This window comes from Falco punctatus (assembly GCF_963210335.1).
Source record: "Falco punctatus genome assembly, chromosome: 1".
NCBI classification, from domain to species: domain Eukaryota; kingdom Metazoa; phylum Chordata; class Aves; order Falconiformes; family Falconidae; genus Falco; species Falco punctatus.
In genome coordinates, this window is record NC_137580.1 from 120,038,648 (window position 1) to 120,053,269 (window position 14,622).

At 49.1% G+C, this 14,622-nt stretch overlaps 2 protein-coding genes across 3 annotated transcripts; one reads left to right on the plus strand and one right to left on the minus strand.

Moving 5' to 3' along the window:
- Positions 1-381: 381 nt before the first annotated feature.
- Positions 382-7,273, minus strand: MRPL27 (mitochondrial ribosomal protein L27). 2 transcript variants are annotated; one of them, XM_080387540.1, is made up of 4 exons: positions 7,183-7,273; positions 2,069-2,191; positions 1,264-1,331; positions 382-803 (listed from the first exon to the last, which is right to left on the minus strand). In XM_080387540.1, exons 1-4 carry the CDS (start codon positions 7,202-7,204, stop codon positions 597-599), a joined length of 420 nt encoding a protein of 139 aa, XP_080243666.1. In that variant the 5' UTR covers positions 7,205-7,273; the 3' UTR covers positions 382-596. The 2 variants fall into 2 exon arrangements, with proteins under 2 accessions (XP_080243666.1, XP_080243665.1); XM_080387539.1 differs by having other exon boundaries at positions 7,144-7,219.
- A 3,027-nt stretch (positions 7,274-10,300) lies between these two features.
- On the plus strand, positions 10,301-13,553 carry LOC308056687 (crossover junction endonuclease EME1-like; the record flags this gene model as incomplete). Its single annotated transcript, XM_080372420.1, has 7 exons — positions 10,301-10,351; positions 11,216-11,308; positions 11,523-11,600; positions 12,039-12,152; positions 12,815-12,924; positions 13,294-13,383; positions 13,499-13,553. 7 exons carry the CDS (start codon positions 10,301-10,303, stop codon positions 13,551-13,553), a joined length of 591 nt encoding a protein of 196 aa, XP_080228546.1.
- Positions 13,554-14,622: the final 1,069 nt, after the last annotated feature.

The window sequence follows — 14,622 nt, forward strand, 5'->3', positions numbered from 1 at the left end:
TTATGCATCTTACCAGGCACTCTAAAATTAGTCATGAGTTAGAGTGTGAACTCGCTTCACGTGGCTAGTAAATGCAATGCTTTCAGCTATTGGAGTTAATCATTGAGGTGAGTTAGAAGGAAAAAAAAATATTTCCTGGGATGCAGAGTGAGGTGCCAGTGAAAAAGGATCTGTTCTGCAGTATTCTGAATGAAGGTACAAATATAACAGTAATGTCTAAGAGTGAGTTAAAAATAGAAGAGATTATTAGGGACGGGTACTGACAGAGGAGTGAGTGTAGAGAGAACTCATCCGGTGGCGCAATGGGACAGGCTTTCCAAAGGAAGGCAGCTCCAGATATTAAATGATCAGAAGTAACACATTCTGTGAACAGCCAAGACCTTCAGCAGCCCCACAGCATTTATTAATCACTCTTACAAATGCTGGCAGGTAATCCCAGTGCCTGAACACTGACCACATGTGCTTTAGGAGCAAGAAAAAGAAGTCCTACACTGGTATCTTCAGAGCTAGAATAATATTGTCCTCTCATGCCAGTCCAGCTGTGGTGGTCTGTCCCAGTCGCTCCTTCCCATCCCTCCCTATGTGACATAGGAGGCTCAGAGCATGGTGACGAGTTTAAAGCTTCCTACTTCTGTGACAGGGATAACATTGATAAAGGTTTTATAAAGAACCGCTCCTTTGGGTAGACAACAGATCACTTCCCTGCTCTCACTGCTGCGGGGCAGAGGTACATAGACCTCTTTGGTGTATCGCACAATCCCATCCTCCAGGGCATACAGCGTCTTGTTACGGCCCATCCCCACCTGGAAGAGGATGAGGACTGTTAGAAAGGGAAGGCTGGAGGTCCACCTCTAAAGCAGATCTGATCATTGGTCTGCCTTGTTTGATATCCTGCCTTCAACAGCATCTGTTGCTTTGTATTTCAAAATAAAACCACACTACTTGCTTCCAGCAATCCATATGCAAAAGTGCTCGTTACAAGGGAGGAGATACCGATTCTACCCTGAAGCACAAGCACACAGTTAGGTTACAGAAGTGTTTTGGGATTTCCAGAACTTTCAGACCTTTCCCGAGTCACATGGGCACAGGTGTGAGCAGGCTCTGTGACCAAGAAATACCAGGCAATGAAACCCAGCTTCAGGTTGGCATAGAATATAAGAAAGAGCATTAAGAACAAGCTTGAAAGAGAGGAGGCACTGAGGACAGCACTCTGTTGTGGGCTGCTGTTTCTGAGAATGAATGAAGAGATACAAAACAACTTACATGAGCCCCTGGATGCCAGCGTATCAACCGCTGCGTAGCCAGAATGTTGCCTGCATGCACAAATGCACCTGCAACAGAGTGACAGAGTCAGACTGCAGAGAAATGGAGCTCCCTGAAGCCCTGGCAGAACACAAATGGTTCCAAACCCCAGCTTTCTGTGGGAATTTTCTAAGAAATAATTACTTCAAATGCGAAAAGCATATAAACAGAAATGCTCTTGGGGAGAAATGAAAGGCAATTGATATACAATGGCAAAAAGCAATCTTAGGCTTTGAAAAGATTACTTCTAGGGTACAAGGCATTTTCTGGTTGCTGAAGGCATTTGTTTTATTACCTTTCACATGGATATGTTTTCATCAGCAAAGCTAATAATTATTAAGCACTCAGCTGCAAGAATCTGTACTTTGGCTTCTGCTCAGCCTCATAATTCTCCCCTTTGTAAACACCTAAAATGCCCAGCTTTTCACCACAGCATGGGGGGAAAGTGCACTTAAGTTATTACGTGTCCCACAGTGTACCCTCCTCCCAGGCGCTCCAGAGAGGCAAAGTTAGAATCAAAGGAGGTTTTCTGCAGGCAATTTCAGCTGGCTGCTCGCAGGCCCATCTGGGAGGGAGGCTGACTCACCCTGCCCTCCTGCCGGCGGCTACCCTTGATCACCAGGTTTCACTGAACCTTCCCTTTCCATTCTCTTGGAAGCTGCCCTGGCCACCTCCTCCTGAAATAACAACTGACACCAGTACCCGGGGAGAAACTGTGAAGAACCCAATGAAATACAAATAAGACTCAGCAGACGCTCAGACCTACCGTCTACTTTTTTAAATCCATAGCGCTTGCCAGGGCTGCGACCACCTAAATTTTTGTAGCTGCTTCCAGTTTTCTTAGAAGCACATCTGACAACAACCAGGCTTGTCTGGGGAGTAGTTAAAACTAGATTTGGAGGAGGAAAAAAAACATCAGCTGAAAAAAACTATTCTTTTTTCAGGTTTAAAGGCTAACAGTTAAGACAGGCTTTAAAATTAAAGGCAACAGAAAGCCCAGGGACGGGGGGAGGAGAAGTACTTCTAAGACAAACCATAATTGGACCACCATGGCCTAAGTCCCCAGCAAGGAGGCCACATCTCAAGTACAGTTACTGCCCAGGGAGGAATAAAACACTCGGCAACGACGTTAAAGGATATGCACAAATTCATGTTTCAGCAAGGCCTTGTCAAAGGACATACAGATGTTACTGGTTGCTGTGGACTGGCCTTATATTGCTTTGAAAAAAGACAAGTTGTGATCTCTGTTTCAGTTTCCCCTTTGACTGATTGGCATTTACTTAGTAATATTTTGAAATCTAACAAATGAGAAGACTCCAATTCAAGACAATATATAAGCACGTATTCAAGTGGGCACTAGTGATACAGCCAGGAGCAGTGTGAGGAGTGTCAAGGATTACAGAGCCCTGGGAGTAGTGGTAAGGGACTCTGGGTAGGTAGTTTTTTGGTCAGTCCTCCCGATCAAAGGGAAGGGGTTTGCAAGGGCCAGTCAAATGCGGTGAACCAACAAATGGTTGTAGGAGTGGTGCTAGAGCTAGGGGTTCAGCCACTTGGACCACGGGACTCGCTTCGAGTGCTCTACTGGGGGCTGATGGGGTCCATTTGACAGAGAAGGGGAAGCACATCTTTGGTCGTAGTCTTGCCAAGCTAGTGAAAAGGGCTTTAGACTAAAGTTTCTGGGGAGAGGAACTTCAGTCTCTCCCGCTCCTACCAGTTTGATGCCAATGCCAGCAAGAGATGCCCAGAGCCTGGAGAGGGATGGTAAGTCAGCAGGAAAGCACCTGAAGAGCAGCACAAAGGAATTCCAGCCAGGAAGTCAAGATTCCTCAGGGACCCAACTTAAATGCCTCTATGCAAATGCATGTAGCTTGGGGAATAAACAAGAGGAGTTAGACCTGTGCACACCTGCGGGGCTGTGATCTTACTGGCATCACAGAGATGTGGTGGGATGGCTCCTAGGAGTAGACTGTTGGAACAGAAGGGTACAGGCTCTTCAGGAAGGACAGGCGGGGAGACGAGGAGGGAGTGTTGCCCTCTGCCTCAGGGACCAGCTGGAGTGCATGGAGCTCCACCTGGAGATGGGTGAGTAATTGACCTTGAGCTTATGGGTCAGGATTAAAGGGAGGGCAGGGACAGGTGACATTATAGCCGTGGTCTGCTAGAGGCCACCTGACCAGGAAGACTGCATGGATGGGGCCCTCTACAGACAGAAGCTGCTGCATGTTCACAAGCTCTGGTCCTCATGGAGGTTCCCAGAATGCGTTGATGGTAACTTCCTTCTCCAAGTGACAGAGGAGCCAATGAGGAGAGGTGCTATACTGTACCTTGTTCTCACCAACAAGGAGGGGCTGGTGGCGAATGTGAAGCTCAAGCTGAAGTGACCATGAAATGGTCGAGTTCAAGATCCTTAGGACAGCAAGGAGGGTGCACAGCCAGCTTGCTACCCTCAACTTCAGGAGGGCAGACTTTGGCCTCTTCAGGGATCTGCTTGGAAGAGTACCAAGTCCTGGGGGGAAGAGGTGCCCAAGAAAGCTGGTTAATATTCAAGGATCACCTCCTCCAAGCTCAGGAGCAATGCATCCCAACAAAGAGAAAATCAGGCAAAACCACCAGCAGGCCTGCATGGATGAACAACAAGCTCCTGGACAAACATAAAAAGGAAGCCTACAGAGGGTGGAAGCATGCACAGGTAGCCTGGGAGGAATACAAAGAAACTGCCCCATCAGCCAGGGTTCAGGTTAGGAAAGCTAAAGCCCCAAAATAATTAAATTTGGCCAAGTATATCAAGGGCAACAAGAAAAGCTTCTATAGGTACATCAGTGATAAAAGGGAGATGGGAAAATGCAGGCCCTCTCTGGAAGGAAATGGGAAACCTGGTTACCCAGGACACGGAGAAGGCCGAGGTACTCAATGACTTTTTTGCCTCAGTCTTCACAGGCAAATGCTGCAGCCCCACAGCCCAAGTCACAGAAGGCAAAAGCAGGGACGGGGAGAATACAGAACCACCCACTGTAAAAGATCAGGTTCAAGACCATCTAAGGAATCTGAAGGTGCACAAGTCCATGAGACCTAATGAGATGCATCCATGGGTCCAGAGGGAACGGATGAAGTGGCTAAGCCACTGTCCATCGTGCTTGAGGAGACGTGGCAGTCCAGTGAAGTTCTCACTGACAGGAAAAGGGGAAACATAACCCTCATTTTTAAAGAGGGAAGAAGGAAGAGCTGAGGAACTACAGGCTGGTCAGCCTTACCTCTGTGCCTGGCAAGATCATGGAGCAGATCCTCCTGGAAACTATGCTAAGGCACATGGAAAATAAGATGATGACTGATGACAGAACACATGGATTCTCTCAGGGCAAATCGTGCCTGACAGATGTGGTGGCCCTCTATGACAGGGGTTACAGCACTGGCGGACAAAGTAAGAGCAACTAATGAATTTGTGCAAATCTTCTGACGCTGGCCCGCATGACATCTTTGTCTCTTAACGGGAGAGACATGGATTTGATGGGTTGCCCACTTGGTGGATAAGGAATAGGCTGGACAGTCGTACCCGAGAGTTGCAGTCAACAGCTCAATGTCCACGCGGAGGTCACTGTTTGGACCAGTGCTGTTTAACGTCCGTGTCGGCAACATGGGCACTGGGATTGAGTGCACCCCTAGCATGCCTGCCCATGACACGAAGCTGTGGTGCAGCTGACACGCTCAAAGGAAGGCTTGCCATCCAGAGGGACCCTGGCAGGCTTAAAAGGTGGGCCCCTGCAAACCTCATGAAGTGCAACAAGGCCAAGTGCAAGGTCCTGCATGTTGGCTGGGGCAATCCCAAGCACATTTACAAGCTGGGCAGAGAATGGATTGAGAGCAGTCCTGAAAAAGATTTGAGGGTGTTGGTTGATGAGAAGTTCAGCATGACCCAGCAATGTGTGTTTGCAGCCCAGCAAACCAACCAAATCCTGGTCTGCATAAAAGGAAGCATGGCCAGTAAGGCAAGCAGGTGATCCTCCTTCCCTGCTCTGCTCTTGTGAGAGCCCCCCTGTGCAGTACTGCGTTCAGCTCTGGGGCCCCCAACATAGGGAGGACATGGACCTGTTGGAGCAAGTTCAGAGGAGGCTGCAAAGATGCTCAGAGGGCTGGAGCACCCCTCCTAGGAAGACAGGCTGAGAGAGTTGGGGTTGTTCAGCCTGGAGAAGAGAAGGATCTGGGGAGACCTTAGGACAGCCTTCCAGTACCCAAAGGGGCCAACAAGAAAGCTGGCGGGGGACTTGTTACAAGGGCATGTAGTGATAGGACAAGGGGGAATGGCTTTAAACTGAAAGGGGGGAGATGTAGGTTAGATACCAGAAAGAGAGTCTTCACCATGAGAGGGGTGAGGCACTAGAACAGGCTGCCCAGAAAAGCTGTGGGTGCCCCATCCCTGGAAGTGTCCAAGGCCAGGCTGGACGGGGCCTGGAGCACCCTGGGCTAGTGGAAGGTGTCCCTGCCCAGGGCAGGGGGGGAACTGGGCGATCTTTAGGGTCCCTTCCAACCCAAACCATTGTATGATTATATATATGTAATTGCTATCCTGAACATACTAATAAAAGCATTTTCTGCAAATTCTTGAGTTACAATCAGGACAAGTCAAGGAAGAAAAAAAAAACATCAGTTGTTACAGACACTGATTTTCTCTGGAACATAAATATCCACACCACAAACTCCTTCCTTATACAAAAGACAGTGACAGAAAACACTGGTTTTCTTATCAATAAATCTGAGCCTCTCATGAACTTCTGTTAAAAATGACTGAGATATAATTAGCTCTTCTTAAAAAAATAAGTAAGTCTCTTCAGTACCTCCTTTCATGCAAAAGAAGTTAGTAGGCAAATCCAATTTTTCCGCCTCCCTCTATTTCGCCCCTAAGCAGCAGGTTAGTATGCAACAGTGGCTATCATCACTTTCATGTTTCCTTAACCTGAATAAACCACTGGATTAATTTAATACCAGTTAAAATTGCCAGAGATGAACTCAAGAGAGCTAGAAATACTGCTGCAAAAAGGATAATTGCTCTACAAGGAAACATTAACTTCAAGAGCTTACCCATTAAGTAAAAGAAAGGCTCTGAGACTTGAAAAAATACAGTAGGAAAAGATGGACGATAGTTAGTTTCATATACACAAATTGTACAAAATTATAGTCCAATTCCCTTTTGTCAAAACAAACCTTCAACAGGTTGATTCCAGGGTTACAGTTTGTGCTGCACGAAAGAAGTCTGCAAGCAAAAAAATGAACCTCAAAGCAAAAGACATGGGGAAAAGCTGCTGTCTAGAGCAAATTGAGACAGAGAGCTTGTAACTTGACTGAAGTCACATTGGAAATCAGTAGAAAAACCGTCAAGATTTTGCAAAAAAAAAAAAAAAAAAAAAAAAGCAAAAGCCACGAGGTTATTTGTCTTTAGCACTTCTAGGTTAAAAAAGTGGATTTTAACAGCCTCCTGCCTCCTGCACTGTGCAAGGGAGAGCAGCACCGCCGGGTGTGTGGTCTCCATGGCGCGCACATTAACCCTGCTTGCCCCAGGCTGAATTTTCCGCTGCGAGCGCGATCCAGCGGCAGCGCCGAGACGCGGTGCGGGCCTCATCCCTGGGGGTTCTCCAGTGCAAGGGGGATCCAGAGACCTGGCCCGCGGCACCCCGGCCCCTACCGAGGCCCCATCCCGCACGAAGGCCCCGCGCAAGGGTAGCGCTCGGGCCCCCGCCCAGCCCCCACCTGAGGTAAAAGTCAAGGCCCCGATCCCGAGCTACCAGCAGTAACCTCCCCAGGACACCCCTTCCGACTGGCTGCCTCCGCCCCAGCCGGACCCCTGCTCACCCCGCGAAGGGGTGAAACAAAGGATACCACCGCACTCACACAACCGGGGCAGCGCCGCCATTTTGCCTCCCGCCGCAGCACTTCCCCTTCCGCTGGCAGGTCGCAGAGCGCAGTGGCCGGCCCATTCCTTCCGCCGGGAGGCGGGCCGAGAGCGGGGCCTTCTGGTTGGCCAGATCCTTCGGCGGGAACGCTGGGAATTTTTCACACAGTTTTGAAGAGGCAACACGGTCAGATCGAGTGTGATGGTTTTTAAATTTTCTGCCATAATTTACACCAGATCAAGTATTGCCTGCTTGCCCCCAAAGAGCAGCGCCAACAGAATTTTTCATCTGCAGACCTATCTGCAGAATCAGAGCCGTAGGTTGATGCACTGACATGTGCATCTCAGAATGGTTTAACTCCTTTTTTTTCTGTTGCTCTTTGCAGGTGGCCCAGGGCTCTGCGGGACAGCTTACGACCCTGTCGGGCTACGTGACTTACATGATGGAGGCGATGCCTCAGAAAATTATCGCATTGGCAGTCGTTGGAGTAGAAGAATATTTCAGGTTAAACTTCTTTCCCTCCAAAAGTTTCTGTGTTGTCTCTGGCCTTGACAAACGCCATAGGCGTTTACGTTAACTCCTTGTAGCAACGGCTGGAGCCTCAGGGCTGATCCCACACAGAACTATTCCCCTACTATACAGAAACACAAGCAAAGGCCCCTCCAGCCTGTCACCACAGTGACCACTGGGGAATACCTGTGAAAGAGTTCCCAGCCTTACTTTGCTCTCCTTGGGTTTCTCAGAAGTCAGTCAAGAAAGAATCCACCACAGGCGGCAGCAAGTGTAAACCAGGAAGAGGAAGAGGGAAGCCTGAGAAATCTGGGCATAACCAGAAGGGATGTGCAAGAAGTAAGTAGCTGTAAAACAGGCATGCAGCCATCATCTCTTGTTTGAACACTGTTCCAAGAAATGGGCTACATCAAGAAATGACAGCTTGCCGCTGGAGAGCTGCAGCAGCTGGAACGTCACTAAACCGGTATTAACCAGCAGGAGGCATGCCACCCCTGAATCCTTCAGTCCCTTAAATTAACTGTTCCCAAAATGGGGAGAGAGTGGCTGTTCTCATCCTGTAACAAGAAGCTGTGACCCTTTTTTGCTTCAGACAAGAGTGGTGTTCGATGTGACAAGAGTAACTGTTCCATTTGTGGTTTACAGGCTTTGGTGGATCTGCAGGTGTCCAAACAAGTCCAAATCCAGATGTTTGAGAGCTGGGAGGAGCTTGGAGAATTTGTCACCATGTTCACCAAAGCTGTAGCTGAAGCACCATTCAGGTGAGCAGGCAGATGAGGTTTGGCCATGTCTTCGTAGAGGCTGCACTTTCACAGTTACTGGAGGGAACAGCAGCTACATGGCTGTACTTCAGGACCACAATTTTTCACTGGCTGACAGAAAGTGAGTTCTCTCATGCCAACATAGCGCTCTGTGTGCATGTTGGCTTGTGTCAGGAGTGCTCCCAAGTACAGGATTGTTTCCCTTTTCAGTAGGAAATCTGGGTCTCAAGCAAGGAAATTGGTAATGCATGTAAAGAAAAGAGGGTCAGACTTTCAGCATTTGACGCCAATGCAATGACCGATGCAGGGATAGGATCTTCTTCATAGCCTCATTGTCTTACTTGCTTTCCCATTCTTTGTTCTCCCTAGGCGAGCACAAGAGGAGACGGACTTGCCTTTCTACGCGGGTCCGGGGTGCTGTGGAGGGCCGAAGGTGGATCGTGTTGTAAATGGTCTCTTGCAAGTTTGGAAGTGGCAGTTAGAAGAAATTAGGCAGGTCAACTTTGCGATGGCTGAGGCTATTGCGGCTGCCTTCCCTTCTCCTCAGCTTCTGTACCAGGTGAGATTGCCTCAGGAACACAGAGTACTGTGCGCAGACGGCCAACACACGTAAGGCGTGGAAGAAATAATGTAACTGGTAGTTGGCATGATAATTCTGTGGGAGATGTTTAGTAAGGCAGCAAAGGAACGGATGCCTTGGCACCCGTTGCTTTTGGCTGTACAGAGCAGGCTCCTGAGGGAGCACTACTAGTTCCACATCAGCCTGTCGGCTCACCAAAGAGACCTGGTGAGGGACCAGGTGAAAAATTATGTTGTGAAAGGGTAGAGCAGTCACAGGTGCCTAGCTTTGGTTATTTTTTGTGGAGCAATGTATCCAAATGGATGACACTGTTGTTCCTTGTTGTTGATTTTAGGCCTACAACCTAACCTCGGAGCCGGAGCGGGAAAGCCTGCTGGTCAACATCCCTTCGCGCAGTGGCGCTGGCAGGACCTTCCAGGCAGTTAGACCGGACCTCTCCCGACAAAGCGATCAGCAGACCACTTCCCGCAACCCTTCTCTCTATTCGAATTACAATCCATAGCCCCAGGGAAGGAGGCTCTTACAGTTTGACTGGTTTAGGCATTCCGTTTTGTTCTGGGAAGAAACGCTTAGATAATTAAGTTATTGTTCCAAGTTCAAGTCTGAAGTTCAAGGTCCGGGTTAAGTTCAAGATCCAAGTTAAGTTCAAGGTCCACGTTAAGTTCAAGATCCAAGTTCAAGACTTTATTGTAGCAGAAGAAGGTTGGATGAAATTGTTGAACGGCTGGAGTTTGCAGAAGAAAGGCGGTGAACATCATCAGAACGTGAATTGGACACCGTTTATAGTATTGATAATTCCTTCTATTTCATAAACAATTTTGAATAATAAACTCTGCTTTGTAACATGCTGTCTTGAATATAGACAGGTATGCCCCGTGTTGAATACTTTCTACTGCTACCCTAAACTGCAAGTAGTTATCTTCTCATTGGAAGTCACATTGGAAATCAGTGGAAAAAAGGTCAAGATTCTGCTGTCCCGCAAAAAAAAGCAAAAAAGCCACGAGGTTATTTGTCTTTAACACTTCTCTATTAAAAAAGGGGATTTTAAAAGCCTCCTGCCTACTGCACTGTGCAAGGGAGAGCAGCACCCCCGAGTGTGTGGTCTCCATGGAGCGCGCGAGCGGAGGCCTGTGATTGGTCCGAGCGAGAGCATCACAATGCCGGCGGGTTTGGACCAATAGGAGCTGGGCCCAGGTTTCTTCAAGGGGCGGGCGCCGCAGCGTTGGGGCTTCAGTTGCCTGGGCGACGCGGCAGGGTGCGCAGCCATGGCCACGTGGCGCTGCTTCGACGTCGTCTTGGACAACTCGGAGTCTGAGGCCGGGCTGGTTATCGGAAGCTCCCTGCTACAGCCGGCAACAATGGCGCCCTCGCCTCCACCCCCGGCCCCCGAGCCGGAGCAGGGGCAGCCCCCGGCTGCCTCTCCCGAGGAGGGGATGGTGACCAAAGTGCTTGTGGAGGAGACCAGCGAGAGCGAGGAGCAGGACAGTGAGGGCGACGAGCAGGACAGTGAGGAAGATGGGGGTGATGGGTTTGAGCACGAGTACGGCTACGGCTATTTTGAGGATTACCTGTTGGAGGAGGATGAGGGTGTGCTCACGGAGGAGCAGGATGAGGAGGAGGACGAATTCATCCCTCTGCCTGATAGGCTCAGGATGAGTGAGTTGGCCAGCTGGATGGCAGCTGCTGAGCCCCCCCACGCCAGCAGCAGGGACGTGGAGGCGCTAGCTGGCCCGAGTGATGGTAGTCACCTGCTGGCCCCCGGCAGCAGGGAGCCGCAGGTAGCCCAGGTGCCATCTGGACAAGCGTTCGATGGCAACCGAAACAGCCCCCGTGGCGCCAAGAGACTCTGCAGGTGCCTGCTGGCGGGTTCTCCCTCCGAGCCCTCAGGCCAGCCTGGCAGCTCCACGGCCAGCAGCGGGTTCCTCGAAGAAGCCCCCGCCGCCAAGAAGGCAAGGCTTAGTGCGGAGGGCAGTGGGGCAGCCCGCGGTGATGCCTGGCAGCGGAGGGAGCGGAATGCCCGTGCTCAAATGCCACAAGCCCAGCAGCCAGGGGAGAGCCAGGAACGCATTGCCGTGGAGATAGATCCAGGTACTTGTCCTCACAGCCTGCACCTCCTTTGTGTTGGGTGCTGTCTCTGCTCTGCAGGCCTGACCGGTGCGTTGCTTTCAGTTCTCTTACAGAAAGCAGGTGGAGTGCATGTCCTTAGGGCTCTGCAGGCTGAAAATTATTGCTGTGTGTGGGCTAGTCAAGCTATTCCGTGCAGCATCAGCTGGAGGCGACAAATTCAGGTGTGCAAGCAAAATCTCAATGTTCTTGTCCCCCTCCTCCCCCCCGTTATTTACACTCATCAGTCATTGTATTTAGCAGGCCAAATAAAGACCCCTCTTGTCTTCTCCCTGCCTCTGAGTGGGAGCACTGGTTTGAGTGAATGATAAACACACCCTTGGTCTGGCTGTTTTCGTATCCCAACAGGTGGATGCAGGAACTGAATGCGTAGAAGAAGAACGTGTCCTGACTGTGCTTCAGCTGGAGGATTTTATGGGCATGGTTTACAATTACAAACAAGTAAGAGTGCTTATAACTTTTGTGCTCTTGAACATGCCTTGCTAGAAGAGTGGTGGTGTTCATCCCTCTTGACGGCAGGAAGGTTTTGATGTGGCATGGAGCCATGGCTTCAGTAAACCAGAAATCTGGTTTTGGAAGCCATCGGTGGATCAAAACCACTCGGGTTGTACAATACAAAGTTTTGGCCAGCTTGCTTTCTTAGTTACAATTTTTTCACACAGTTTTGAAGAGGCAAGACGGTCAGATCGAGTGTGATGGTTTTTAAATTTTCTGCCATAATTTACACCAGATCAAGTATTGCCTGCTTGCCCCCAAAGAGCAGCGCCAACAGAATTTTTCATCTGCAGACCTATCTGCAGAATCAGAGCCGTAGGTTGATGCACTGACATGTGCATCTCAGAATGGTTTAACTCCTTTTTTTTCTGTTGCTCTTTGCAGGTGGCCCAGGGCTCTGCGGGACAGCTTACGACCCTGTCGGGCTACGTGACTTACATGATGGAGGCGATGCCTCAGAAAATTATCGCATTGGCAGTCGTTGGAGTAGAAGAATATTTCAGGTTAAACTTCTTTCCCTCCAAAAGTTTCTGTGTTGTCTCTGGCCTTGACAAACGCCATAGGCGTTTACGTTAACTCCTTGTAGCAACGGCTGGAGCCTCAGGGCTGATCCCACACAGAACTATTCCCCTACTATACAGAAACACAAGCAAAGGTCCCTCCAGCCTGTCACCACAGTGACCACTGGGGAATACCTGTGAAAGAGTTCCCAGCCTTACTTTGCTCTTCTTGGGTTTCTCAGAAGTCAGTCAAGAAAGAATCCACCACAGGCGGCAGCAAGTGTAAACCAGGAAGAGGAAGAGGGAAGCCTGAGAAATCTGGGCATAACCAGAAGGGATGTGCAAGAAGTAAGTAGCTGTAAAACAGGCATGCAGCCATCATCTCTTGTTTGAACACTGTTCCAAGAAATGGGCTACATCAAGAAATGACAGCTTGCCGCTGGAGAGCTGCAGCAGCTGGAACGTCACTAAACCGGTATTAACCAGCAGGAGGCATGCCACCCCTGAATCCTTCAGTCCCTTAAATTAACTGTTCCCAAAATGGGGAGAGAGTGGCTGTTCTCATCCTGTAACAAGAAGCTGTGACCCTTTTTTGCTTCAGACAAGAGTGGTGTTCGATGTGACAAGAGTAACTGTTCCATTTGTGGTTTACAGGCTTTGGTGGATCTGCAGGTGTCCAAACAAGTCCAAATCCAGATGTTTGAGAGCTGGGAGGAGCTTGGAGAATTTGTCACCATGTTCACCAAAGCTGTAGCTGAAGCACCATTCAGGTGAGCAGGCAGATGAGGTTTGGCCATGTCTTCGTAGAGGCTGCACTTTCACAGTTACTGGAGGGAACAGCAGCTACATGGCTGTACTTCAGGACCACAATTTTTCACTGGCTGACAGAAAGTGAGTTCTCTCATGCCAACATAGCGCTCTGTGTGCATGTTGGCTTGTGTCAGGAGTGCTCCCAAGTACAGGATTGTTTCCCTTTTCAGTAGGAAATCTGGGTCTCAAGCAAGGAAATTGGTAATGCATGTAAAGAAAAGAGGGTCAGACTTTCAGCATTTGACGCCAATGCAATGACCGATGCAGGGATAGGATCTTCTTCATAGCCTCATTGTCTTACTTGCTTTCCCATTCTTTGTTCTCCCTAGGCGAGCACAAGAGGAGACGGACTTGCCTTTCTACGCGGGTCCGGGGTGCTGTGGAGGGCCGAAGGTGGATCGTGTTGTAAATGGTCTCTTGCAAGTTTGGAAGTGGCAGTTAGAAGAAATTAGGCAGGTCAACTTTGCGATGGCTGAGGCTATTGCGGCTGCCTTCCCTTCTCCTCAGCTTCTGTACCAGGTGAGATTGCCTCAGGAACACAGAGTACTGTGCGCAGACGGCCAACACACGTAAGGCGTGGAAGAAATAATGTAACTGGTAGTTGGCATGATAATTCTGTGGGAGATGTTTAGTAAGGCAGCAAAGGAACGGATGCCTTGGCACCCGTTGCTTTTGGCTGTACAGAGCAGGCTCCTGAGGGAGCACTACTAGTTCCACATCAGCCTGTCGGCTCACCAAAGAGACCTGGTGAGGGACCAGGTGAAAAATTATGTTGTGAAAGGGTAGAGCAGTCACAGGTGCCTAGCTTTGGTTATTTTTTGTGGAGCAATGTATCCAAATGGATGACACTGTTGTTCCTTGTTGTTGATTTTAGGCCTACAACCTAACCTCGGAGCCGGAGCGGGAAAGCCTGCTGGTCAACATCCCTTCGCGCAGTGGCGCTGGCAGGACCTTCCAGGCAGTTAGACAGGACCTCTCCCGACAAAGAGATCAGCAGACCACTTCCCGCAACCCTTCTCTCTATTCGAATTACAATCCATAGCCCCAGGGAAGGAGGCTCTTACAGTTTGACTGGTTTAGGCATTCCGTTTTGTTCTGGGAAGAAACGCTTAGATAATTAAGTTATTGTTCCAAGTTCAAGTCTGAAGTTCAAGGTCCGGGTTAAGTTCAAGATCCAAGTTAAGTTCAAGGTCCACGTTAAGTTCAAGATCCAAGTTCAAGACTTTATTGTAGCAGAAGAAGGTTGGATGAAATTGTTGAACGGCTGGAGTTTGCAGAAGAAAGGCGGTGAACATCATCAGAACGTGAATTGGACACCGTTTATAGTATTGATAATTCCTTCTATTTCATAAACAATTTTGAATAATAAACTCTGCTTTGTAACATGCTGTCTTGAATATAGACAGGTATGCCCCGTGTTGAATACTTTCTACTGCTACCCTAAACTGCAAGTAGTTATCTTCTCATTGGAAGTCACATTGGAAATCAGTGGAAAAAAGGTCAAGATTCTGCTGTCCCGCAAAAAAAAGCAAAAAAGCCACGAGGTTATTTGTCTTTAACACTTCTCTATTAAAAAAGGGGATTTTAAAAGCCTCCTGCCTACTGCACTGTGCAAGGGAGAGCAGCACCCCCGAGTGTGTGGTCTCCATGGAGCGCGC